The 26,490-nt window shown below is 37.4% G+C and overlaps 1 protein-coding gene across 1 annotated transcript in view; it reads left to right on the forward strand.

The window, feature by feature from the left end:
- Nucleotides 1-26,490, forward strand: part of DNAH8 (dynein axonemal heavy chain 8) — a 397,226-nt gene that overhangs the window by 21,399 nt on the left and 349,337 nt on the right. The window contains exons 5-8 of the mRNA XM_034991238.1: nt 3,689-3,840; nt 17,607-17,796; nt 18,486-18,649; nt 25,363-25,539. Coding sequence (XP_034847129.1) covers nt 3,689-3,840; nt 17,607-17,796; nt 18,486-18,649; nt 25,363-25,539 — 683 coding nt within the window. The remainder of the gene's footprint in view (nt 1-3,688; nt 3,841-17,606; nt 17,797-18,485; nt 18,650-25,362; nt 25,540-26,490) is intronic.

A 26,490-nucleotide genomic window follows, 5' to 3' on the forward strand; every position in this document is an offset into this window, starting at 1 on the left:
ATTGGATTGGGTCCAAAACTCTCATTTCTCCGCTAAGGCCCATTATAACCTGGATACACAGTGTTCCTTTAGCCTGCACTCCTATTCTTGCAGACATGAATTTGCTGCTCTCTTTAAGCCAGTCACTTCCTTGTTTTCTGGACATTCCAGGGTCATATCTGTGCCCTTTGCTCTGCCCTCTCAGAATGCCTTTTTTCTCTATACCCAGCCAAATCCTACCCCTTCAGATCACCTCTGACATTCTCTTTTCTACAGAGCCTGCCCAGGGTGTTCCAAACCCATCCATCACTTTTCTCCAAACTCCTCCTGTCTCATTTAAAGTTTGCATTGTGAAATACAGCACTTGATTACGTTCTTCTATTTTCATTTAATTCTTTAGTATAAGAAAATACCTACAATGAGAAGAGAAATAAAAACCACCCACATTCTCAGCCATTTGGAATAGGCACTGTTAATTCCTTGATGAATATTCCTCTATAACTTCTTTGCCCCTCCCCTCTTATTTGGAGAAAGGGCAAGAGGGAGGGAAAAAGAGCGAGAAAGTTATGTATATGTATAGAGTGTGTGTGCATATATATACATGTACACATAGAGCTGGATCCCTCTTTGTAATATGTAGATATTATGCTACAAAATGGGATGCTACAAAATAAGATGCTACAAAATGGGATCCAACTCTACATGTTGTTCTTTTATTTTTATTTTTTTTAAAAGATTTTATTTATTTATTTGACAGAGAGAGACACAACGAGAGAGGGAACACAAGCAGGGGGAGTGGCAGAGGGAGAAGCAGGCTTCCAGCTGAGCAGGAAGCCCGATGCAGGGCTTGATCCCAGGACCTTGGGATCATGACCTGAGCCAAAGGCAGATGCTTAACGACTGAGCCACCCAGGCGCCCTCTACATGTTATTTTTATGGTGGCCTTTAAAATTTGATAATATTCTCTTTTTCATGCCACTAGATACATTTTTTACAATTAACTTTTAAACAGCTGCATTGTATTTCATTAGGCTACTATAACTATTATTTTTAAAACTTCTCTCTTATTATTAGAACTTAGGTTATTTACAACTTTTTGCTCTTTTAAATAATGCCTCAGTGATTATCACTGAGGCTAATGTGGATTAGGAAGCCTTTAGGAAGAATTTGCAGGAGGGGAATTGGCAGGAGAAAAAAAATATATATATATGTATATTTGTTTTGTTTTGTTTTGTTTTTTTAGAGAGAAAGAGAGAGCCTGTGTGCATGAGGGGAGGGTGGGAAAGAGAGAGGGAGAGGGAGAGAGAGAATCTCAAGCAGGCTCCGCACTCAGCACAGAACCCAAGACTGGGCTTAATCTCACAATCCCGAGATCATGACCTGAGCTGAAATCAAGAGTTGGAGGCTTAACCGACTGAGCCACTCAGGTGCCCCAAGATAGGTATATTTTTAATTATTATTTTGCCCCCTAGAAAAGTTATACATTTATTAGTTTGGTAAATATTCCACTACCTGTCTTTCTCATATGCATCTGTTAATATATAAATGCTTATTATCATTTAAAAATGTGATCATATAATACATTTTATTCTTGATTTGAGTTTTGCATTTGACAGTATAGCCCAGACATTTTCTATGTCATTATATATAAATTTACCTCATTTTATTTTTTTTTTAAAGATTTTATTTATTTATTTGACAGAGAGAGAGATAGCGAGAGCAGGAACACAAGCAGGGGGAGTGGGAGAGGGTGAAGCAGGCTCCCCGCTGAGCAGGGAGCCAGATGTGGGACTTGATCCCAGGGCCCTGGGATCACGACCTGAGCCGAAGGCAGACGCTTAACAACTGAGCCACCCAGGCGCCCTGCCTCATTTTAAAAATGTTGTACAGGGGTGCCTGGGTGGTTCAGTTGGTTGAGCATGTGACTCTTGATTTTGGCTCAGGTCATGATCTTGGGGTCCTGGGATCGAGCCCTGCATGGGGCTCCCTTCTCATTGGGGAGTCTGCTTGACCCTTTCCCTCTACCTCTGCCTCCACTTGTGTACTCTCTCTCTCTCAAATAAATAAATATTTTTTGAAAAAGTTTTAAAAATGCTGTCAGTATTCCATAGTATAGCTGCATTGTGATTTTTAGAAACCATTCCCCTGTTGATGGGTGTACCGAATATGTAGATGTATACAGAATATGTTTAGCTGTAGGTAATGGAAGTCCTAATAGTGTCTTAAACAAAGAGGGGATCTATTTTTCTTTCATAACAAGGTGGGCAGTGGCTGGCAATGCTCAATGTTCAAATGCTCAGTATTGTCATCAGAAACCTAGATACTTTTTTTCTTCCTATTCTGTCATTTTTAAATGTTGGCTTTTGTGTTCATGTTTGCCCCATATGGTTATAAGATGAAGCTCTAGACATCACATCCAAGTTCAAGGTGCTTGGGTATAATGCTAAGTGAAATAAGTCAGTCAGAAAAAGACAAATACCATAGGATTTCACCTATGGGAAAAGGGCCTTGCCTCTCCCCATTATCAGGAAATCATAAGCTTATCTTATGTCTTATCAGCCAGAACTGTGTCATGTGGCTACCATAGGGGTTAGGGGGCTGAGAAAGCAGTAGTCTCCTTGGGGATGTACACATTGCTGGATGAGACAATGGATTTTCTTATCAAGGAAAAAGGGGAGGGAGGTTATTAAGGGTAGAGGTACCTCTCTGTGCCAACCTCCATGAATGAGCATTTGAGCACTTACATACTGTGTATCACGGTTCTTTGGTTGTAGGCAACAGCAATAGACTCTGGCTTACATAAGCAAAAAAAAAAAAAAAAAAAAAGCCTGGGCTGTTCACAAAATTGAACTAGCTAAACCACTTGGCCTTGGGAAGGACAGGAATAGAGCATTTCCACAGATTTCAGGGCAGTTTCTTTAGGATTCATCACTAGATTGACATCCCTCCAGTCCCCTTTTACCTTTGTGTGCCTCCAGGCAGGACTGACATTCTTGCAGAGAGTCTGATCAGTCTCATTTGCACATGCCCACCACATCAGAGCCCTGAGACTGGTGTCCTCCAGAGTCACGGGACAGGAGGAATCCCCCACACCCAAAGGAGGGAAGGCTGGGAAGACAAAATATTTTCATGATTTTGGGATGGGGATTTTAAAATTTCTTTTATCATATTTTAAATTGTTGTGAATAGGAAGACTGCTAAATTTTGCTTATTAATAGTACAACCAACCATCTAACAAAATTATATTTTTAATAGTTTTTAAAATTAAATGATTAATTTTCACTGAAATCAAGTTGAGGAAGAATTTAGTATAACTTGGGGGCTATAAGTGTTTTCACTAGGGGACTAAATCCTCTCTGGGGAGTCAGTGAAGGCTTCTAAGAGACTTGGGCTTCAGCTGAGATCTGAAAGATAAGTAGGAATTGGGGAGGCAAAGGGTCAGAGATGGGGTAGAACAGTCTGTGTGAAAACCCTGCCTGAAGCGAGGCCAAAAGGAGAAAAGTGAAGAACTCAGGGAAAGGTAGCAGGGGAGGTTGCACTTCAAGTATTCCAATTAGCGATGTCTTTTTGTAGACAAAGAATTTATTACAATCATCAAAAATTCCTTACAGTAAGGTGAAGCAAGAAGCAATGCTGTGAGATCCATAGTCATTTATCACAGTCGATCCGTTACGTGATCACACACTACATTCTTGACTTTTGTTTTCAGAGTGTGGTCGAACTATTGCTGGAGCAACCAAAGGGGGGAAAATGATGAGATTATATATAGACAACGCAGCCCCGGAGAAACTAAAAGGATTATGTGTATTTTTTGTTCGCTGTCACAGTGATGTTGCTATAAATATTAAAAATATTCATGAGGTATGTTTGCATTTTTTTTCAAATATATAGTTAAATTTTTTTCCAGCTTAATTGAGATGTAATTGACATAAAACATGGTAAGTTGTAGGCTGTATATAACATGTTGATTTAATACACTTATATTTTACAAACTGATTACCACTGTAGCATTAGCTGATACTCCATCATCTCACCTAATTACCTTTTTTTGTTTTATTTTTGGTGATGACATTTAAGGTGAACTGTCTTAGCAACATTCGAGTATATATTAGTATTACCTATAATCACCATGCTGTACGTTAAATCCCCAAAACTTATTCATTTTATAACTTAAAGTTTGATTGCTTTGACAAACATCTCCTGATTCCCCCTACCCAACAGCCCTGGTAATCAACATTCTACTCTCTGATTGACTTAATTCACTTAGCATAATACCCTCTAATTCCATCCACGTCATTGCAAATGGTAAGATTCATTTTTTTGATGGCTGCATAATATTCCATTGTATATATACATACATCACATATTCTTTATCCATTCATTTGTTGATGGACATCTAGGCTCCTTCCATTGTTTGGCTACTGTGGACATTGCTGCTATAAACATTGGAGTTCATGTGCCCCTTCGGATCACTACATTTGTATCTTTGGGGTAAATACCCAGTAGTGCAATTGCTGGGTCATATGGTAGCTTTATTTTTCAACTTTTTGAGGAACCTCCATACTGTTCTCCACAGTGGCTGCACCAGCTTGCATTCCCACCAATAGTGTAGGGATGTTCCCCCTTTTCCGCATCCCTGCCAAATCTGTCATTTCCTGACTTGCTAATGTTAGCCATTCTGACTGGTGTGAGGTGGTATCTCATTGAGGCTTTGATTTGTATTTCCCTGATGCTGAGTGATGTTGAGAACTTTTTCAAGTGTCTGTTGGCCATTTGGATGTCTTCTTTGCATAAATGTCTGTTCATGTCTTCTGCCCATATCTTGATTGGATTCTTTGTTCTTTGTTCTTTGGGTTCTTTGAGTTTGATAAGTTCTTTATAGATTTTGGATACTAGCCCTTTATCTGATATGTCATTTGCAAATATCTTCTCCCATTCTGTCAGTTGTCTTTTGGTTTTGTTGACTGTGCTGTGCAAAAGCTTTTTATCTTGATGAAGTCCCAATAGTTCATTTTGCCCTTGCTTCCCTTGCCTTTGGTGATGTTTCTTGAAAGAAGTTGCTGAGGCTGAGGTCGAAGAGGTTGCTGACTGTGTTCTTTAGGATTTTGATGGATTCCTGTCTCACATTGAGGTCTTTCATCCATTTTGAGTCTATTTTTGTGTGTGTTGTAAGGAAATGGTCCAGTTTCATTCTTCTGCATGTGGCTGTCTAATTTTCCCAATACCATTTGTTGAAGAGACTGTCTTTTTTCCATTGGACATTCTTTCCTGCTTTGTTGAAGATTAGTGGACCATAGAATTGAGGGTCCATTTCTGGGATCTCTATTCTGTTCCATTGATCTATGTGTCTGTTTTTGTGCCAGTACCATACTGTCTGGATGCTTACAGCTTTGTAATAGAACTTGAAGTCTGGCATTGTGATGCCACCAGCTTTGGTTTTCTTTTCAACATTCCTCTGGCTATTCAGGGTCTTTTCTGCTTCCATACAAATTTTAGGATTATTTGTTCCATTTCTTTGAAAAAAATTGATGGTATTTTGATAAGGATTGCATTAAATGTGTAGATTGCTCTAGGTAGCATAGAGAGTTTCACAATATTTGTTCTTCCAATCCATGAGCATGGAACGTTTTTCCATTTTTTTGTGTCTTCCTCAATTTCTTTCATGAGTATTTTATAGTTTTCTGAGTACAGATTCTTTGCCTCTTTGCTTAGATTTATTTCACGTATCTTACGGTTTTGGGTGCAATTATAAATGGGATCGACTCCTTAATTTCTCTTTCTTCTGTCTTGTTGTTGGTGTATAGGAATGCCACTGATTTCTGTGCATTGATTTTATATCCTGTCACTTTACTGAATTCCTGTATGAGTTCTAGCAGTTTTGGGGTGGAGTCTTTTGGGTTTTCCACATAAAGTATCATATCATCTGTAAAGAATTTGACTTCTTCTTTGCTGATTCAATGCCTTTTATTTCTTTTTGTTGTCTGATTTCTGTGGCTAGGACTTCTAATACTATGTTGAATAGCAGTGGTGATAGTGGACATCCCTGCCACGTTCCTGACCTTAAGGGAAAAGTTTTCAGTTTTTCCCCATTGAGAATGATACTTGCTGTGGGTTTTTCATAGATGGCTTATATGATATTGAGGTATCTACCTTCTATCCCTACACTGTGAAGAGTTTTAATCAAGAAAGGATGCTGTACTTTGTCAAATGCTTTTTTTGCATCTATTGAGAGGATCATATAGTTCTTGTTCTTTCTTTTATTATTGTATTGTATCACATTGATTGATTTGCAGATGTTGAACCAACCTTGCAGCCCAGGGATAAATCCCATTTGGTCATGGTGAATAATCCTCTTAATGTACTGTTGAATCCTATTGGCTAGTATTTTGGTGAGAATTTTTGCATCCATGTTCATCAGGGATATTGGTCTGTAGTTCTCCTTTTTGATGGGGTCTTTGGTTTTGGGATCAAGGTAATGGTGGCCTCATAAAATGAGTTTGGAAGTTTTCCTTCCATTTCTATTTTTTGGAACAGTTTCAGAAGACTAAGTATTATTTCTTCTTTAAACGTTTGGTAGAATTCCCTTGGGAAGCCATCTGGCTCTGGGTTCTTGTTTGTTGGGAGATTTTTGATGACTGCTTCAATTTCCTTAGTGATTATGGGTCTGCTCAGGTTTTCTATTTCTTTCTGATTCAGTTTTGGTAGTTGATACATCTCTAGGAATGCATCCATTTCTTCCAGGTTATCTAATTTGCTGGCACACAGTTCCTCATAATATGTTCTTATAATTGTTTGTATTTCTCTGGTGTTGATTGGCATCTCTCCTCTTTCATTCATGATTTTATTTATTTGGGTCCTTTCTCTTTTCTTTTTGATAAGTCTGGCCAAGGGTTTATCAATCTTATTAATTCTTTCAAAGAACCAGCTCCTAGTTTTGTTGATATGTTCTACTGTTCTTTTGGTTTCTATTTCATTGATTTCTGCTCTGATCTTTATTATTTCTCTTCTCCTGCTGGGTTTAGGTTATTTGCTGTTCTGTCTCCAGCTCCTTTAGGTGTAGGGTTAGGTTGTGTATTTGAGACCTTTCTTGTTTCTTGAGAAAGGCTTGTATTGCTATATACTTTCCTCTTAGGACTGCTTTTGCTGCATCCCAAAGATTTGAACAGTTGTGTTTTCATTTTCATTGGTTTCCATGAATTTTTAAAATTCTTCTTTAATTTCCTGGTTGACCCATTCATTCTTCAGTAGGATGCTCTTTAGCCTCCAGGTATTTGAGTTCTTTCCGACTTTCCTCTTGTGATTGAGTTCTAGTTTCAAAACACTGTGGTCCAAAAATATGCAAGGAATGATCCCAATCTTTTGGTACCGGTTGAGACCTGATTTATGACCTAGGATGTGATCTATTCTGGAGAATGTTCCATGAACCCTAGAGAAGAATGTGTGTTCTGTTGCTTTGGGATGGAATGTTCTGAATATTTCTGTGAAGTCCATCTGGTCCATTGTGTCATTAAAGCCTTTATTTTCTTATTGATCTTTTGCTTAGGTGATCTATCCATTTCAGCAAGGGGGGTGTTCAAATCCCCTACTATTATTGTATTATTGTTGATGTGTTTCTTTGATTTTGTTATTAATTGGCTTATATAATTGGCTGCTCTCACTTTAGGGGCATAGATGTTTACAATTGTTAGATCTTCTTGTTGGATAGACCTTTTAAGTATGGTATAGTGTCCTTCCTCATCTCTTATTATAGTCTTTGGTTTAAATTAATTTGTCTGATATAAGGATTGCCACCCCAGCTTTCTTTTGGTGTCCATGAGCATGGTAAATTGTTTTCCACCCCCTTTGGGTCTAAAATGAGTCTCTTGCAGACAGCATGTCGATGGGTCTTGTTTTTTTTTATCCAATCTGATACCCTGTGCTTTTGATTGGGGCATTTAGCCCATTTACATGCAGGGTAACTATTGAAAGATAGGAATTTAGTGCCATTGTATTGCCTGTAAGGTGACTGTTACTGTATATTGTCTGTGTTCCTTTCTGGTCTATGTTACTTTTAGGCTCTCTCTTTGCTTAGAGGACCCCTTTCAATATTTCTTGTAGGACTGGTTTGGTGTTTGCAAATTCTTTTAGTTTTTGTTTGTCCTGGAAGCTTTTTATCTCTCCTTCAATTTTCAATGACAGCCTAGCTGGATATAGTATTCTTGGCTGCATATTTTTCTCGTTTAGTGCTCTGCATATATCATGCCAGTCCTTTCTGGCCTGCCAGGTCTCTGTGGATAGGTCTGCTGCCAATCTAATGTTTCTACCACTGTAGGTTACAGATCTCTTGTCTGAGCTGCTTTCAGGATTTTCTCTTTGTCTCTGAGACTTGTGAGTTTTATTATTAGATGGGGTATTGACCTATTTTTATTGATTTTGAGAGGGGTTCTCTGTGCCTCCTGGATTTTGATGCCTGTTTCCTTCCCCAAATTAAGGAAGTTCTCTGCTATAATTTGCTCCAATATACCTTCTGCCCCTCTCTCTCTTTCTTCTTCTTCTGGGATCCCAATTATTCTAATGTTGTTTTGCTTTATGGTATCACTTATCTCTCAAATACTCCCCTTGTGATCCAGTAGTTGTTTATCTCTCTTTTTCTCGGCTTCTTTATTCTCCATCATTTGATCTTCTGTATCACTAATTCTTTCTTCTGCCTCATTTATCCTAGGAGTTAGAGCCTTCATTTTTGATTTTACCTCATTAATAGCCTTTTTGATTTCAAGTTGGTTAGATTTTAGTTCTTTTATTTCTCCAGAAAGGGATTCTCTAGTATATTCTATGCTTTTTTCAAGCCCAGGTAGTATCTTTGAAATCATCACTCTGAACTCTAGTTCCAACATCTTACCAATGTCTGTATTGATTAGGTCCCTGGCAGTCAGTACTGCCTCTTGTTCTTTTCTTTTGAGGTGAGTTTTTCCATCTTGTCATTTTGTCCAGAGGAGAATAGATGAATGAGAGGACAAAATGTTAAAAGGGTAACAACAACCCCAGAAAAATATACACTAAACAAATCAGAAGAGACCTGAAACCGGGGGAAAAGAAACAGAAAAAAAAAAAAAGAATATGATTAGGCTGGTTAATAGAACAGAGCCACACACTAGATTTTGGGTGTATTTTGGTCTGTTAGAAGAAATTGTCTCCCAAAATTTTAAAGAAAGAAGAACTTACATATATACAAAAAATAATGGTAAATATAATGAAGGGATGGAAGGTGACCTTAAAGATGAGAATTAAAAAAGATTAAAAAAAGGAATGATAAGGTAAGAAGTTCGTGAAAAAAAGAATGAAAAAAATTAAAAGAAAAAAAAGAATGTTATCAGGCAGGAGACTAGGACAATGTCATACACTAGATTTAGGGTATATTTTGGTCTGTTAGAAGAAACTGTATCCCAAAATTTTAAAGAAAGAAAAACTTATATATAAATAAAAAATAAGGTTAAATACAATGAAGGGATAGAATATGACTGTAAAAGTGAAAATTAAAAAAGATTTTTAAAAAGGAATTGATAAGATGTTGGTTGAAAAACGAAAGAAGAAAAATTCAACTAAAAAAATAGAAAAATAAAAAAATTTAAAAATTAGCTTTGAAAGACTAAAGAATCATGTGATAAAAGGCATGAATTCTATGTGCTGTGTTCCCCTAGTGCTGGAGTTCTGCCATTCTCATTGATTGGTAAACTTGGTCTTGGCTGGCTGTTCTCGCTGATCTTCTGGGGGAGGGGCCTGTTGCTGTGGTTCCCAAATATCTTTGCTGGAGGCAGAATTGCCCCGCCCTTGCCTGTCCAGGCTAAGTAGTCTGCTCGGGTTTGCTCTCCGGAGCTTTTGTTCCCTGCAAGCTTTCGGTACAGCTTTGGAGGACTAGAGTGAAAATGGCAGCCACCCAATCTCTGCCCCGGAGGAGCCGAGAACTCAGGGCCCCACTCCTCAGTGCGCCCCCAGAAAAAAGCAGTCAGTCACTCCCATCTCCCCAGTCTCTGACCACACTCCATGCTCACCTGGCCTGTGACTGAGCGTTTCTATCTCTGGCACCCGACCCCATGTGGAGTCTCCAAACCCAGCAGATCCCTACGGTGTGCTCCCACGCCGCTCCTCCCGGGGGAGGAAGGTGAGTCTCCCCGGATCTGCTGCTTGTTGGGTCCCTGCTGGAGGACCAACCATGGCATGGATCACGGTTTATGGCAACCCCGACCTGAGAGCCCGCTTCTCAGCTCTGTCTCTGCAGCCGGCTTCTCCGCTCTGATACCTGGGAGCTCTGCTGCACTCAGGCACCCCCGGACTTTCTGTGACCCCGAGGGTCCTGAGACAACACTGTCCCACGAGGGTTCCACCCCCCGCTTAGCCACTGGAGCGACATCCCTCAGCAGAGCAGACTTCTAAAAGTTCTGATTTTGTGCTCTGCTGCTCTATCACTTGCCGGTAGTGGCTGACGGAGGCCCCCTCCCCCACCATCTATCTTCCTGATTATCGCCTTGGATTCACTTCTCCGCACATCCTACCTTCCAGAAAGTTGTCGCTTTTCTGTTCAGAGAGTTGCTGCTCTTCTTTTCTTCAATCTCCTGTTGAGTTTGTAGGTGTTCAGAATGGTTTGATCCCTATCCAGTTGAATTCCTGGGACCAGACGAAATTTAGGTCTCCTACTCCTCTGTCATCTTGCTCCTCCCTCAATTATATGTTTTTTATCCTTCATTTTGATAATGTGGTATATCACATTTATTGATTTGCATATATTGAACCATTTTTACATCCCAGGGATAAATCCCACCTGATCATGATGTATGATGCTTTTAGTGTGCTGTTGAATTGGTTTGGTAGTATTTTGTTGAACATTTTTGCATCTGTATTTATTAGGGATATTGGTCTATTGGTAATTTTCTTATAGGGTTCTTCTCTGGCTTTGGTATCAGGGTAATTCTGGCCTTGTAAAATGAGTTTCAATGTTCTCCCTTCTTCATTTTTTGGAAGAGTTTTAGAAGGATTGATGTTAACTTTTTAAGTGTTTGGTAGAATTTACCAATGAAACCATATGGTACTGAACTTTGTTGGGAATTTTTATAGATTTATTTATTTACTTATTTTAGAGAAAGAGAGCACTTGAGTATGAGTGGAAGGGAGGGACAGAGGAAGAGGGAAAGAGAGAATCTCAAGCAGACCCCCTGCTGAGCACGGAGCCCAATATGGGGCTCCATCTCACCACCCATGAGACCATGACCTGAGCCAAAATCACAGGTTGGACTCTTAACCAACTGAGCCACCCAGGCACCCCTGTTGGGAGGTTTTAAATTACTGAATCAGTCTCTTTACTGGGTATTGGTCTGTTCAGATTTTCTATTTCTTCATGATTCAGTCTTTGTAGGTGGTATTTTTCTAGGAATTAATCCATTTCTTCTAGGTTGTCCAATTAGTGTGAATATAATTGTTCATAGTTGTTTCTTTCTTTTTTTTAAAATAGTTTTTTTTTTTTAAGATTTTATTTATTTATTTGACAGAGAGATACACAATGAGAGAGGGAACACAAGCAGGGGGAGTGAGAGAGGGAGAAGCAGGCTTCTAGCTGAGCAGGAAGCCTAATGCAGGGCTTGATCCCAGGACACTGGGATCGTGACCTGAGCCAAAGGCAGACGCTTAACCACTGAGCCACCCAGGCGCCACGTTCATAGTTGTTTCTTATGATCCTTTGCATTTTTGTGGTACTAATGTCTCCTCTTTTATTTCTGATTTTATTTATTTGAGTCTTCTCTCTTTTTTTCTTGGTCTAGCCAACAGTTTGTCAATTTTGTTATCTTTTCACAAAACAGCTTTTAGTTTTGTTGACCATTTCTATTGTTTTTCTGGTCTCCATTTCATTTTTTCTGCTTTTATCTTTGTTATTTCCTTTCTTCTGCTAACTTTGGGCTTAGTTCTTCTTTTTCAGGTTCCTTGAGATGTAAAGTTAGGTTGTTTAATATCGTTCTTTTTTCTTAGCATAGGCATTTATCACTATAAACTTCCCTCTTAGAACTGCTTTGGCTGCATCCCAAATCCTAGAGGTTTTGGTATGTTCTGTTTCCATTTTCATTTGTTTTGAGATATTTTTTATTTCCTTTTAGATTTCTTCTTTGACCCACTGTTTGTGCAGGGGCGTTAGTTTTCACATATTTGTGAATTTTCTAGCTTTTCTCCTATTACTGATTTCTAGTTTCATACCATTGTGATTGGAAAAAAAATATTTGGTATGATTTCCATCATCTTAAATTTGCTCTTTTGTGACCTACCATAGGATCTTTCCTGGAAATGTTCCATGTGCAATTAGAAAGAATGTATATATTTCTGCTATTGGGTGGAATGTTCTGTACATGTATATTAGGTCCATTTGGTCTAAATTACAGTTCAAGTGCAAGATTTCCTTATTTATTTTCTGTCTGGATGGACTATCCCTGTTGAAAATTGTATTGTCTGTTTCTCCCTTCAGATCTGCCAGTATTTGGTTAAAATATTTAGATGCTCTGATGTTGGGTACATATATATTTATGATTGCTTTATCTTATTGATAAAGTGACCTCTGTATCACTGTATAATAACCTTCTTTGTGTCTTGTTACCGTTTTGGCTTAAAGTCTATTTTGTCTGATATAAGTATGGCTACCTCTGTTTCCTTTTCATTTCCACTTGCATGGAATATAAAGTTTCTCTTTTCACTTTGAGCCTATGTGTATCTTTAAAGCTGCAGTGAGTCAGTCTCTTGTAAGCAGCATATAGTTGGGTCTTGCTTTTTGTATCCATCCAGCTACTCTGTGTCTTTTGATTGGTGAATTCAATCCATTTGCATTTAGAATAATTATTGCTATGTAAGGACTTACTAGTGCTATATTATTGATTGCTCCCTGGTTGTTCTGTACTTCCATTTTTTCTGTTCCCCTCTGTTTCTACTTACTTTTGTAAATCGGTGTTTTTCCATGTGGTATGCTCTGTTCCCTTCCTTTTTAACTTTTTGGGAATCTACCCTAGATTTTTGCTTTGTTGTCACCACAAGGCTTACATAAAATATTATAGATATAACAGTTTATTTTATGCTGATAACAAGTAACTTTAATTGCATATAAAAACTCTACACTTTTGCTCTTCCTTTTTACGTTTTTGATGTCACAATGTGTCTCTTTTTAACTGTGCATTCATTAACAAATTTTGTGACTATAGTTGTTTTTGTCATCCTCATTCTTTAACTTTTATACTAGAGCTATGTGGTTAACACCACTCATATTACAGTATTTGAGTATTCTGAATTTGACTACATGCTCACCTTTTTTAGTGTATTGTATATTTTCATATGTGTTCATGTCAGTAATTAGTGTTCTTTCATTTTGGCTTGAAGAACTCCTTTCAGCATTTCTTATAAGGCAGGTCAACTGCTGATGAATTACTTCAGCTTTTATTTGTCTAGGAAAATCTTTATCTCTCCTTCATTGCTGTAGGGTAATTTGCCAGATAGAGTATTCTTGGTTGGTATTTTTTTTCCTTTAGCACTTTGAATATATCATTACACACATTTCTGGCCTGCCAGGTTTCTGCTAAGAAATCTGTTGGTAACTGTCAGGGTTTGGTTCCCTTGTAAATTATAAACTTCTTTTCTCTTACTACTTTCAAGATTTTCTCTTTGTCTTTGAGTTTTGACAGTTTTATTACCATGTGTCTTGGAAAGGATCTCTTTAAGTTGATTTTGTTTGGTGACATATGAGCTTCATGAACTTGGATATCCAAATCTCCTCCCAGATTTGAGCAGTTTTCAGTCACCATTTCTTTAAATAAGCTTTCTGCCCTCCTTCCCCTCTCTTCTTTTTCTGGAACTCCAGTAACTTGTGAATTGGTGCTTTTGATGATATCCTAGTTCACACAGGTTTAAGTTTTTGTCGCTCTTTTTCCTTTGTTGTGCTCTGACAGGATCAACTCAAAGTTCCTGTCTTCTATCTCACGATTCTTTCCTCTGCTTGATCCATTCTGTTGTTCATGGTCACTGTTGCATTTTTCATTTCTTTGTATTCCTCAGCTCCAGAGGCTCTTTTTCTGTGATTTCTATCTCTATTAAACTTTTCAATTTGTTCATGTATTGTTTTTCTGATTTTATTGAATTATCTTTCTGTGTTTTCTTGTACTCATTGAGTTCCCTTAAAACAGCCATGTTGAATTCTTTTTCAGGTAAATTGCAAATTTCCATGTCTTTGTGGTTGGTTACTAGAAAATTAATTGTGATCCTTTGGTGGTATTATTTCCTTTATTTTTCATGTTCCTTAAAGTTTTGCATCACTAGCTTTGGGTTTGAGGTAATAGTCACCTCTGCCAGTCTTTATTACCTTTGGTAGAGAAATGCCTTCCCTCAGCCCTGCTGGTGATTCTGAGTCTCCCTCAGACCTTCTATGGATAAACCTGCTCTACACTTCTTTCTCCCTTTTGTGGTTGAATTCTTGAGCTTGTATGCCTTCTCTCAATCCTGCAGTGCACCAGGCCGAGAGCCTCCCTTTCATTTTCCCAAAGGTGATGTGAAAGCTCAAGTTTGTGATCTCCCCCTGGCCAATAGATTTGGGCTGGTTTTCTTCATGTACTCACTAGCCATCTGCCAAAGCTTGTTCTCACTGCTGCCATCAGGAGCATGCACAGGGAACCAGCCACAGGGTAGGGGGCATATGTGGCTGAGGCATGCTGAGAGCTGGGGGTGCCCCTAGGCCAGTTGGGGGAATCCATGAGCCAGATATTCCCAGTGGCCATGCTGGGCTCTCAGTGGTGGGCTTCTTGATGGAATCTGTGATGCAGCTAGTCTGCTTCCCTTTAATGCCTTGCAAGAGTCTTCTCTGCTCCTCTCTCCACTTCTTTCTGCCTCCTGCTCCCAGCCATGCAGATCATGATTCAGTACTCTGGATGGGGTGGGAGAGAAATGAGCCTCTTTGGCAGCATCCTACACAGCTGGGGAAGCTGGATGCTCACTTATGTGCTTTTACTTTCCCCTGCAGGAGAAATGATAGGCTGAGAAGATCTCTCTTGGTACTAAACTATGCTGCCTTGGGGAAGGGGTGATGTGGATAAAGTCAAGCTGCTCCTCTTACCTTATCCAGTGCACCCAAACTCATATATATATATATTTTTTACTCCAACTATGTGCTGGAACTTCTTTTCTGGAAATCTGGACTTCCACAAGGGCTCTCTTGTCTGTGGGTGACTAAGAGTGCTTTCTAGGGGCTCCTAGACAGTGTCCAAGAGGGGTTGGGGTTGGTACACACCCACTGCAGGTTCCACACCTGGACCAAGGTCTGTATGCCTGTTCTCTGATGCATGGTGGGGAAAACTCCTCCTGTGTTCCTTGGCATATGGTGCTGGTTCCCACAGCTCCCACAAAGCCACTTTTGTCCATGGATACAAACCAAATTCCTGGTTTTTGTTAGGGGACAAAAACAAAGGACATCTTATTCCACCATGTATTGACATCACCAGCCTATAGTTAAACATTGAATGTATCGTCATCGCCACACATTTTCTTTGCTTTCTCTCCTTTCTACATATAGAACTGAATTGAGTTCCAAGAAAAATAATGTATTTATGTATTCAAAGAAACTGAGAAGTTACCATAATAGAGCTCAGTGATATTTATCCTTTAGATACTGCTTTTAAAATTCATGAAAATCCCATTTCTTCTAGAAGGTGTGCAAATAACTTCCATCTTTCCATTCACTGGGAGTGAATTTAATGTTGTTCACACAGTTTTGAGTATTAGTTACTTTATTTAACCTCTTCTTTACTTAATATTTAAACTCTTTGATAGTTTCAGAAAGAAGAGAGAATTGACCTAGATATTGCTTACTTAGTCCCAGGAAGGAACCTTGATGGATTGGGAAAAACAGCAATTTTATTCAGATAGACCCAAATTTGCCTCTTAGCCTCACCACTGACCAGTGGAGTGTTCCTTGACAACTTGCTTTTCTTTTCTATGACTTAGGTTTTTACATTATTAAATTGGGAATAGTCATACCACCTTACAGCATTGTGGTGAGACTAAATGATATCATCAGCCAATGCTTATGTTGCCTAACATAGTAGTCCTTCAACAAATACTAGTTCTCTATTATTTTAAAGAGTCTTAATAAACAAAAGTCTTCCTTTTTACAACAGGAAATGTAACTGAGATCCAACCTAATTTTTCTCCTTTTCTGTTTATGAGGTGGTTTAGCTTAGTTTTGGATTCTAGGCTGGGAGTTATTTCCCTCAAACTCCTTGTAGCTATTCCAATCTGATATCTCTGTTGGCTGATGAAACCTCTGTAAGTGTACTTCATAGATGATCTGTCTTTTCTTTCTGTTTTTGCTCTTTGTTTTTGAAACTGTTTTGCCACGATGTCTCTACATGTGTAGATTTGTTTCCTCAGTCTATCTTCCATTTCACGAATTCTCCATTCAGCTTTTCTGTGACAACCCATTCTTTTTTATCATTGAGTTTTTATTTTTGTCACAGTTATATGCAGTTTTAAAAAAGGAAGAAACTGTAAGTCTTGTTATGAAAACCGACTTCTCTCTCACTCTCCAGAAACAGCCTTTAACTCTTAGCAGATTCTTTCATTTGCCTCCATATCTCCAAATAATAGGCTCTGATTGCTCCTTTGCTAGGTTAGACATTATGTATTGACTCTTCCCTATGGAAGATAAGGATGTAGCTCTTTTTTTGTCCTCTGCCCCTCCTGCCATTTTCCATCCCTTCATTCTTCCAGTGTAGTTATATTCTATTTTCCTTAGCTAGATGTTTGTTTATATCATTATAACTGTGTAAATACAATCACAGTTGAACATACAGTATACCAGTGATCCTCAGCATGGTCCCCAAGACTCTTTCATGGAATCTGCAAGGTCAAAATGCATTTTTATCATAATACTAAGATATTTGTCCTTTTTACTGTGTTGACATTTGACTAATGGGGCAGAGGCAACAGAAAGACTGGGACACCTTAGCACAAATCAAGGCAATGGCATCAAACTGGATTAGTAACTGTTGTATTCTTCTGTGAGTTAAATGCACTCACAGTTAAAAAATTTTTTTAGTGCCTTTGGGCAAGGCTTTTTATCTTAATTTCTTGGGTTGAGATTTCCGTGTCACTTAAATTGTATGAACTGAGATGTCATACTCATAGATGCTGGACTTCTGGTTTCTGTGCTTTTGATTTCTTGAGACTGATCATTTTTTCCACTTAAAATACTGGGCTAGTGTCATTGCTCTTTCCCTATCCTGATGGAGTTTTTCTAGTCCCATTTCCATGAATAGAGCAACTTTCCACTAATAAATTTATGCAGAAAGCTCAGCTTCATTTCCTTCACATTGTATAGGCTCCAGGCCATGTCTCCTTCCCTAGGTAGAAACTAAAGTACTGAGGAAAGTGTCGCCTTCATCAACATATATGTGAATGGTTAGAATGGGGGCAGAATATAAATTTGTTGATTTTAAAACTCTCATTTTCATGACCACTTATGTTTTCCTAGCAGTATATAAAAGTATCGTCTATGTTTGTTGTAGTGTGAAATAGGTTATGGTTTTCAGTTCGTTAATGGGATTGGCATATAAAATCACTTTTGAACACCACCCTTTCAGGAAGTGCTATTTACTGTACTGGATGCATCAACAGGAATCCTAAATGGGATTAAGAATATGCTGTCAAGTGTATTCCTACCAGCTATTCTTGCAACAAATAATTGGGGTGCTCTAAACCAGTCCAAGCAAGGAGAATCTGAAAAACACATTTTCACTGAAACCATCAACAGATACCTTTCATTTTTAGATGGTAAGTATAAAATTTAATGCTTAGTAAATTACTAAAAATGAGCAAATTAACTATAAGATATGTTATTTTTTAAAGACTTTATTTATTTATTTGAGAGAGAGAGAGCACATGCAAGCACACAAGCAGGGGGAGGGGCAGAGGGAGAAGCAGACTCCCCGCTGAGCAAGGAGCCAGATGTGGGGCTCTATCCCAAGACCGTGGGATCATGACCTGGGCTGAAGGCAGATGCTTAACCAACTGAGCCACCCAGGTGTCCTTATAAGATATGTTATTAAAGATAAGCATTAGAGGAAAAACATTCCATCTTAAAAGAAAGTGCTAATCAAAGTAATTATGAGATGTAGAGGTAAGAAATCAAATCATTAGATCCTCTCATTTCCAGGGATCTTTCAAGGAGTACGATGTTTCTTTTCTTCCATTATAGCAGGAAGATTCTTTTCCTATATTATTAATGAAAAATTTCACCACATTTTAAAATATCACTTTATTATCAGCTCTTTTAAAATTATATACTTTTATAATTTTATATTATTAAAATAATATTATTAAAAATTATCAAGTCACAATCTAATGATCAATTTATATTATATTTCTATAAAGTATTCGATCTTTAACATTTGAGTAATTATAGCTTGAAACCACACATTGACATTAAACACCTCTTCTCAATATTGTTTCTTCCCTCTTAGGTGCTAGAGTAAGTATTGAGGGAACAGTTATGTTAAAGAAGGTAGAAAATATTGATTTTTCCAAACTGCATACATTTGAAGAAGTGACAGCTGCAGCTAGCAATTCAGAAACTGTTCGTCAGCTAGAGGAAGTGCTGATGACATGGTATAAACAGATTGAACAGGTGAGCTAACTCAAGTAATTACATCAGATATGAGTCATAATTCTCATCTGTGTCCTAGCCATTGCATTTTGTCCCTAAAAGTAAGGGGAAGAGGAGTCTTCCAGATTCCGTTATGAAACTTAGCCTATTCTTGACTCTAGTGCAAAATCGTTGTTCTCTATGGGCACTGAAAATCACTTTTAATTACTTCTCACTTTGAAGGAGGGAACCATAACAATATGAGTTGAGAATGGAAAAATGAAGAATTAGGAATAGCCAGCATTCATCTCCAATATTTTATATGTTGTTTATTCTCTTCATAAGAGAAAGGAAGAGGATACAATGAAGTGACTATAGTCACGGTGCTAGACACTAAATAAATAGCTCTTGGTTGATCAATGGAATTGTCTGTGTTGACCAAGAGGTTCAAACTAGGCTCATCATGTCAGTACGGTATTGGTCAAATTTTTCTCTGGCAGTAGGAAAAGCTGCAGTAGGAATGGGGCATATGTCAACATTCTGAGAGGTGCCAACTTAAACTATACATACTGCCCCAAATCAGGTACTATGTAATTGCTCTAAACTGAAAGAGGACACTAGGAGCCAACTCACAAATCTCTAGTTCATGAGCATAGGACAGTGGAACTAGAGAAGAAAATCTTCAGTTAAATGAAGACTAAGGTAAAAAAATCTTGACCAAGCAAGAGTTAGAACATTTTCAATTTTACCTCTCTTAGAACTATGTTAGAAGGAAGGAGGTGCAGTTGGAATGGAAAAATTGGAGGACTTTGGAAACTCCAGTGGGGCCTGTAGTGCTGGCCCAGAATTTGTTCTAGGTGTCACTAGGAAATTGAAGTGGGTAATTGAGCACCACAGGACTTCTGTACTCACCTACTATGTCACTGGGGGAAGGAGGAGTTGTAACCCATTACGGAAATCAGGCTCTGTCCTACACAATGGCTGAGGAGATCCTCTCTTAACTATTATGATCAATCAATACAGATTTTCTTTCATAAAAATGAACAAACAAAAGAAAATAGCTTGAGATTTAGGGAGATTTAGCAACCTGAAATAAGAAAATCAAGTTGCGCAATTGTAGCAGATGGCTTCAATTAAGCAGAATCAATGCAAGAAATAGGAAACATCTTTAATCTAAAATAAAAATCTGAACTGTGATGTCTAAAATAAACTTTGACCAAAAAATAAATAGATTAAAAAAAAAAACCTAAATCTTGACCTTGACCTCTTGTCATTCACAAAAATTAATCAAGATGGATTGTAGACATAAATATGAAAGCTAAAACTTAAAAAACAGATACATGCAACAACATGGATGAATCTCAAAGATGCTTTGAGTGAACAAATGCAACCTTAAATAAGTAAGGTGAAAAGTAAAATGAAACCTATAAATGAGCCAGAACACAACATAAGACTATATTAATATGTTCTTAAGATACAGAACCCAGAAGCCATGAAAGAAAAAAACTGACATGATTTGAGTATGTAAAAAAATGTAGTAACTTCCATATGGCAAAAATTACCATGAGCAAAACTAAAAAAGGGGCACCTGGGTGGCTCAGTCAGTTAGCATCTGCCTTTGGTTCTGGTCATGATACCTGGGTCGTGGGATTGAGCCCCATGTCGGGCTCCCTGCTCAGTGGAGAGCCTACTTCTCCCTCTCCCCACCCCCAACTCGTGCTCTTTCTCACTCTCACTCTCTCTCTCTCTCAAATAAATAAATAAAATCTTAAAAAAAAAAACCCTAAAAAATAAATGACCTTCTGGGAGAAAATATTATCAGCAAAAATAACAAAGAGGTAGTATCCATAATATATAAAGAACTTCTATAAATCATTAATAAATGGGCAATAGAGAGAAAAATAGGCCAAGGATATGAGCAGTGTCATTTAAGGAAAGTATATGAATATATTTGACCAAGGAAAAAAAAAGGGGGGGACTTGGGAGTATCATGATATCTTCAAATATTCGATGGGATTTCATGTCAAGTTAAACTCGCACCGTATGGCCCTAAATGGCAGAAGTAAGACAGAGTATGATGGCTATAAAGAGAGATTTTTAATTTTGAAATCAGGATAACTTTCACAGAATCCTGTCCACACAAAAAATTGGAATGTGCTGCATTCCTGAAAGTATCCACTTTGAGGCTGATTACTATCTATGAATAATGTTGTAACAGAAATTAAACATCAAAAGGGTTGTTTGATTTAGTTGATTTTTAAGGTCCATTTTTGTCAACGTCTAGTGCGTTGGGGTCCCTGGGTAAGGGTCTACGAAATCACCAGGACACAGGGGATGCAGAGCAAAGGCAGCACTTGCAACTGCATACTGCCGTTTATTTCTCACATAGCTATATACTTGCAGAGATCAGATAAACATAACAATGTATACTTAAAGTATCAAGCCAACATCCGTGAAGTGAAATATACACGAAATGCAATAAGAACAAAATACATCCTGTTTATGCTTGCAGAATAAAGAATTCTCTTAGCCATCCTTCCTTTGGAGACAACATGTTCTTTGTCTTTAGAAAGAACACTTCTGATTAGAAAGACACACTTTAAGCGAGGCAAGAGCCACTTCCTGCTGATCCAGGCATTTAGGACTTGCAACATGAGATAAGGGGAAGAGAACATTTTCTCCTCCTGGCCTAGGCCTGCCTGGCCGACCTTAACCTCACTGCAGTCCTCAAATGATCTGGACCTGCAAGGGGCTTACAAGCCTACACCATCTCACATTTTCATTCCTTAATTCAGTGATTCAAGCTATTTAGACTTTCAGCTATTTAAGAAAACTTGTAACTATGTCTAGTATCCCCTATTTAAGGAGGTAGGGAAGATTGTGATAAGATTAGGGAAGAGTTCGGGGCGCCTGGGTGGCTCAGTTGGTTAAGCGACTGCCTTCAGCTCAGGTCATGATCCTGGAGTCCCTGGATCGAGTCCCGCATCGGGCTTCCTGCTCAGCAGGGAGCCTGCTTCTCCCTCTGACCCTCCCCCCTCTCACGTGCTCTCTCTCTCTCTCATTCTGTCTCAAATAAATAAATAAAATCTTAAAAAAAAAAAAAGATTAGGGAAGAGTTCCATAAACCATGGTTAAAATTAAAAGCAATAATGACTTCTTGGACTAAAGAAAGAACCTTCGTAGGTCTGAAAAATCAACTCTGTATTTTACCTCTTTGTATTCTTAAAACATTCCATCACAATTTAAATTATGTCAAGTTATGGGGTGCCTGGGTGGCTCAGTCAGTTAAGGGTCCAACTCTTGCTTGTTCACATCCTTTACTCTTGAACTCAGGGTTGTGAATTCAAGCCCCATGATTGGGCTCCATGCTGGGTGTGGAGCATACTTAAAAATAAATAAATAAATAAATAATGTAACATTATAAACATAAAAAGTACAGAAAATAATATAACAATGACTCGTGAAACAATGACTCCTGAGATTAAACAAATACTGTTTGCCACATTTGCTTCGGATCTGTTTTATTTCACAATAGCCTCCAACCCATCCCTTTTCCCACCCTCTATATTACCACTGTCCTGATGATATTGTCTTCTCTCATTCCCCTGAAAGTTTCACACTTTCATTGCATTTGCATATTTATAAGCTTTAAATTATATATAAAAATAAATTATATATACATTATACATAAATACAGAATATATATTTGTGATTAAAATCTTTACACAAATGGTATAACACCATTAAATATGATTTTACAAGTTTTTTTTTTTCCATTTAGCATTCTCTTTCATCTACATTGGTACAAGTAAATTACTACTGTCTGGTATTCCTCTATAAAGAAATCAGTTTGCTATATAAATTTTCACACATTAAAGACACATTTAAATCATGTCTAATATGCTGTGTTTAAGGAGGTAAAGAGGTTTATTCATCCATTCCCTCAGAAAGACAGTTGTTTCTTTTCTTTCTTCTTCTTCTTCTTTTTTTTTTTTTTGGCTATTACAAACAATAATAATACGCATTCAATGAATACCTGTGTTCAGATCTCCTTTGCACATATCCCAGATTTCTCAGTGGAATTGCTGAGAGCAATAGTATATATATCTTTATTGGATATTACAGAGCCTTCCAAGTAGTGGTTATATTAACTTATTTTATTTTTACAGAAGCATATGAGAGTTCCCATTTCTTCAAATCTTTTGTTACACTTGGGATTGTTAGATTTTTAATCTTTGCCAGGATGTTGGGTGTGAAATGATATCTTATTTTGCATTCCTCTGACTATACTGAGGTTGAGCATGTTCAATGGCTATTTAGGTTTCTTCTTTGTTGAGTTGCTTGTTCACATCCTTTACCTAGTTTTAGTTCAGATTGCTCCATGATATCTTACTGAAATGTTGGAGTTTAAATAATATTTCCCAGATGTTAATCCTCTGTTGGTCTGCATTGTGTCCTACATCTTAATTTGGTATGGTGTCTTTAGTCATGTGGAAGTTTTACATTCTAATGTAAATTTATTAGTTACAAATTGTAATCCAGCTTTAACTTAGTTACCTCCAGTGGCTAGGAACTTTGTGCTTTTTGTATTTTATTTAAGAAACCCTTGTTTAGTATTATGAAGATATTCTCTTAAGTTATTTATTTTAAATAGTGAAACCTACAGTAATGAATACAATAAAAGAAACAAATTATTGTAAAACAAACCTTCATGTAACTTTTTGCACAAGTTAAGAAGCAGCATTACTAGCACCTTACAATCTCCATGCAGCCCTCTTCCCAGTTTCAACTCCCTTTTCTTTCCCCTAGTGGTAACCATTTCCCTGACAATTATGATATTTAGTTGCATGCTTTTCCTTTATCTCCTATATTTTCTTTAAAAGCTTTGCCATGTTGTTTTTAATATTTAGGTTTTTAATTCATCTGGATTTATGTGTGTGTGTGTGTGTGTGTGTGTGTAGGGTAGGAATCTAATTTTGTCTTTTTCCATATAGTTAGCCAATTGTCCCCAAAATAAGCTGTTTAGTTAATAGCCCATTATTTCCTTTTTAAAAAAAATTTTCTTTAAAATAAATTAATTAATATTTAGTGTATTAGTTTCAGAGGTAGAGTTCAGTGATTCATCAGTCTTATATAATACCCAGTGCTCATTACATCATGTTCCCTCCTTAATGTCCATCACTCAGTTACCCCATCCTTATACCCCTCCCCTCCAGCTACCCTCAGTTTGTTTCCTGTGATTAAGAGTCTCTTGGGGTGCCTAGGTGGCTCAATCAGTTAAGCGTCTGCCTTCAGCTCAGGTCATGATCCCAGGGTCCTGGGATTGAGCCCCGTATTGGATCCCTACTCACTGGGGAGCCTGCTTCTCCCTTTGCCTCTGCCTCTCTCTCTCTGTCAAGTGAATAAATAAAATCTTTTTTTTTTTTAAAGAGTCTCTTATGCTTTGTCTCCCTCTCTGATTTTGTCTTGTTTCATTTTCCCTACCCTTTCCCTATGATCCTGTTTTGTTTCTTAAATTCCACATGAGTGAGATCATATGATAATTGTCTTTCTCTGATTGACTTATTTCGCTTAGCATAATACCCTTTAGTTCCATCTATGTTGTTGCAAGTGGCAAGATTTCTTTTTTGATGGCTGCATAGTATTCCTGTGTGTGTGTGTGTGTGTGTGTGTGTGTATCACATCTTCTTTATCCATTCATCTGTTGATGGGCATCTGGGCTCTTTCCAGAGTTTTAGACCATTGTTTCCTGACACACTTTTAATATCACTTCTGTAATATATCAAATTTCAAATCCCACTGTCTATCCCACTGGTGTACTTATTTGGGTTTTGCACTCACGTAATACTGCTTTCATTTCTGTAGTTTTTTACTAAATCAATATTTGGCCTGGCAAGTACCTTTCTGTATTTTTTTTCAAAATTGCATTGATTATTTCTGGTTAATTGTTCTTCCAAATTAATTTTAAGACTAGTTTGTCAAGTATCACAAAAAACCCTATTGAGATTTTGACTGGTTTTCATTGAATGTATACATTAATTTAGAGAAAATTGTCATCTTTATATGGTTGAATTTTTCCATCCATGAACATGGCATCTCTCCATTTTTTTAGGTTTTCTTTTGTATGCTGAAAGTAAGTTTTCTAATTTTATTCACAAAGATATTGCACATCTTTGCTAATCTCTAGGTATCTTATCATTATTGTTATTTGTTATACCAAATGCTCTTTTTTTAGAAATTACATTTTCAGATTGCTAGATGGCTTGTAGAGAAATGCTACTGATGTTTATGAATACATGCAGTAACCTTACTGAATTATTCACTTTTACTAAGTGTAAAAGTTTATCTTTAGATATTCTTGAATTTTAAAAATGTGACCAACCATATCATCTTTGATTATACCATTTTTGTTTTTTCATTTCCAATTCTTATGCCTTTACTCTACTTATCTTCTTTGGAGACCTCCATTACCAGGTTGAATAGAAGTGGGCAGTGTTAGTGGCAAACTTGTGTTGTCCTTGGTTTTAAAGTGATATTTCCTAAAATTTCATCCTTAGGTATGAGTTTGCTGTAGATTTTTGGTAGATACTATTTATCATGTTAAAGAAGTTCCCTTTTGTTCTCAGTTTTCTAAGAGTTTTTAATATTATTCAGTGTTATGTATTTATAAGCTTCCTTTGAAAAGATGCAAATAATGAGGTTTTACCAAAGAAGAAAGTAACATTTCTATATTCTCTGAGTTCTTTTGATTGCAGGTACTTATTGAGAGTGAGCAGATGAGAAAAGAAGCTGATGACTCAGGTCCACTCACCGAATTGGAACACTGGAAACGCATGTCAGCCAAATTCAATTACATTATTGAACAGATTAAAGGGCCAAATTGTAAGGCTGTCATAAATGTGCTTAATGTTGCACACTCCAAACTGTTGAAGGTAAAAGGCCTTTTATTTTAAAATTTGTTATGTTTCTGAACAACCAACTGGAAAATTACCCTTCTTGAACTGCTTTTTCACATCATATACTGAAACCATATACTTAGAAGTGTTAAACTTTGAGTAAGGCTTTCTTATATTCCACTATTATTTCCCAAAGAAGAAAAAGAAGTATAGAAATAAAGATTTATTTCTCTGTATTTTTTAAAAAGATTTTATTTATTTATTTGACAGAGAGAGAGACAACGAGAGAGGGAACACAAGCAGGGGGAGTGGGAGTGGGAGAAGCAGGCTTCCTGCCAAGCAGGGAGCCCAATGCGGGGCTCAATCCCAGGACCCTGGGATCATGACCTGAGCTGAAGGCAGATGCTTAACCGACTGAGCCACCTAGGTGCCCCTATTTCTCAATATTTTCACACCAATTTTGGCAATACTCCTATGGGGTGATTGCCATTTACTTTTAATTTGTTTTTGAAATTGTGAATCAATAGAGGCTCAGGGTGGTAAAGAACTACATAGAAAGTCAAAAGCAAAAATGTGCTGTCAGTATACATCTCCTGTCCACTATTACACAGCTTGGTTTGATTCTTTCTAGATTGTTTTCTTTGCTGTATTCTTCCTTAAAAAAGATCTGTATCTATCTACATCTGTATCTATATATCTGTATCTGTATCTTTCTATCTGTATGTATATCCTATTCTCAAAGACCCAAAGTAATATAATGTCACAAATAAGTAAGCTAGAAAAGTTGTTCCAGATAAGCAAGTCCAGTTTAAGCCTACAGACAGGATGTTAATTACAAACAGAATGAGCCTTCAGTTGTAGTAAGTCATTTAAAGTATTTATAATAACCTTAAGTCTTAAATTATATAAGAAAAAGATATGTCATTCACATTTAGTATCAACTACTTTAGGGAAGCTAGCTTGAATTTCTTGATTAAAATTAAGTAA

The sequence above is a fragment of the Mirounga leonina genome, unplaced genomic scaffold, assembly GCF_011800145.1.
Source record: "Mirounga leonina isolate KUSES-001 unplaced genomic scaffold, KU_Mleo_1.0 Mir_53, whole genome shotgun sequence".
NCBI lineage: Eukaryota > Metazoa > Chordata > Mammalia > Carnivora > Phocidae > Mirounga > Mirounga leonina.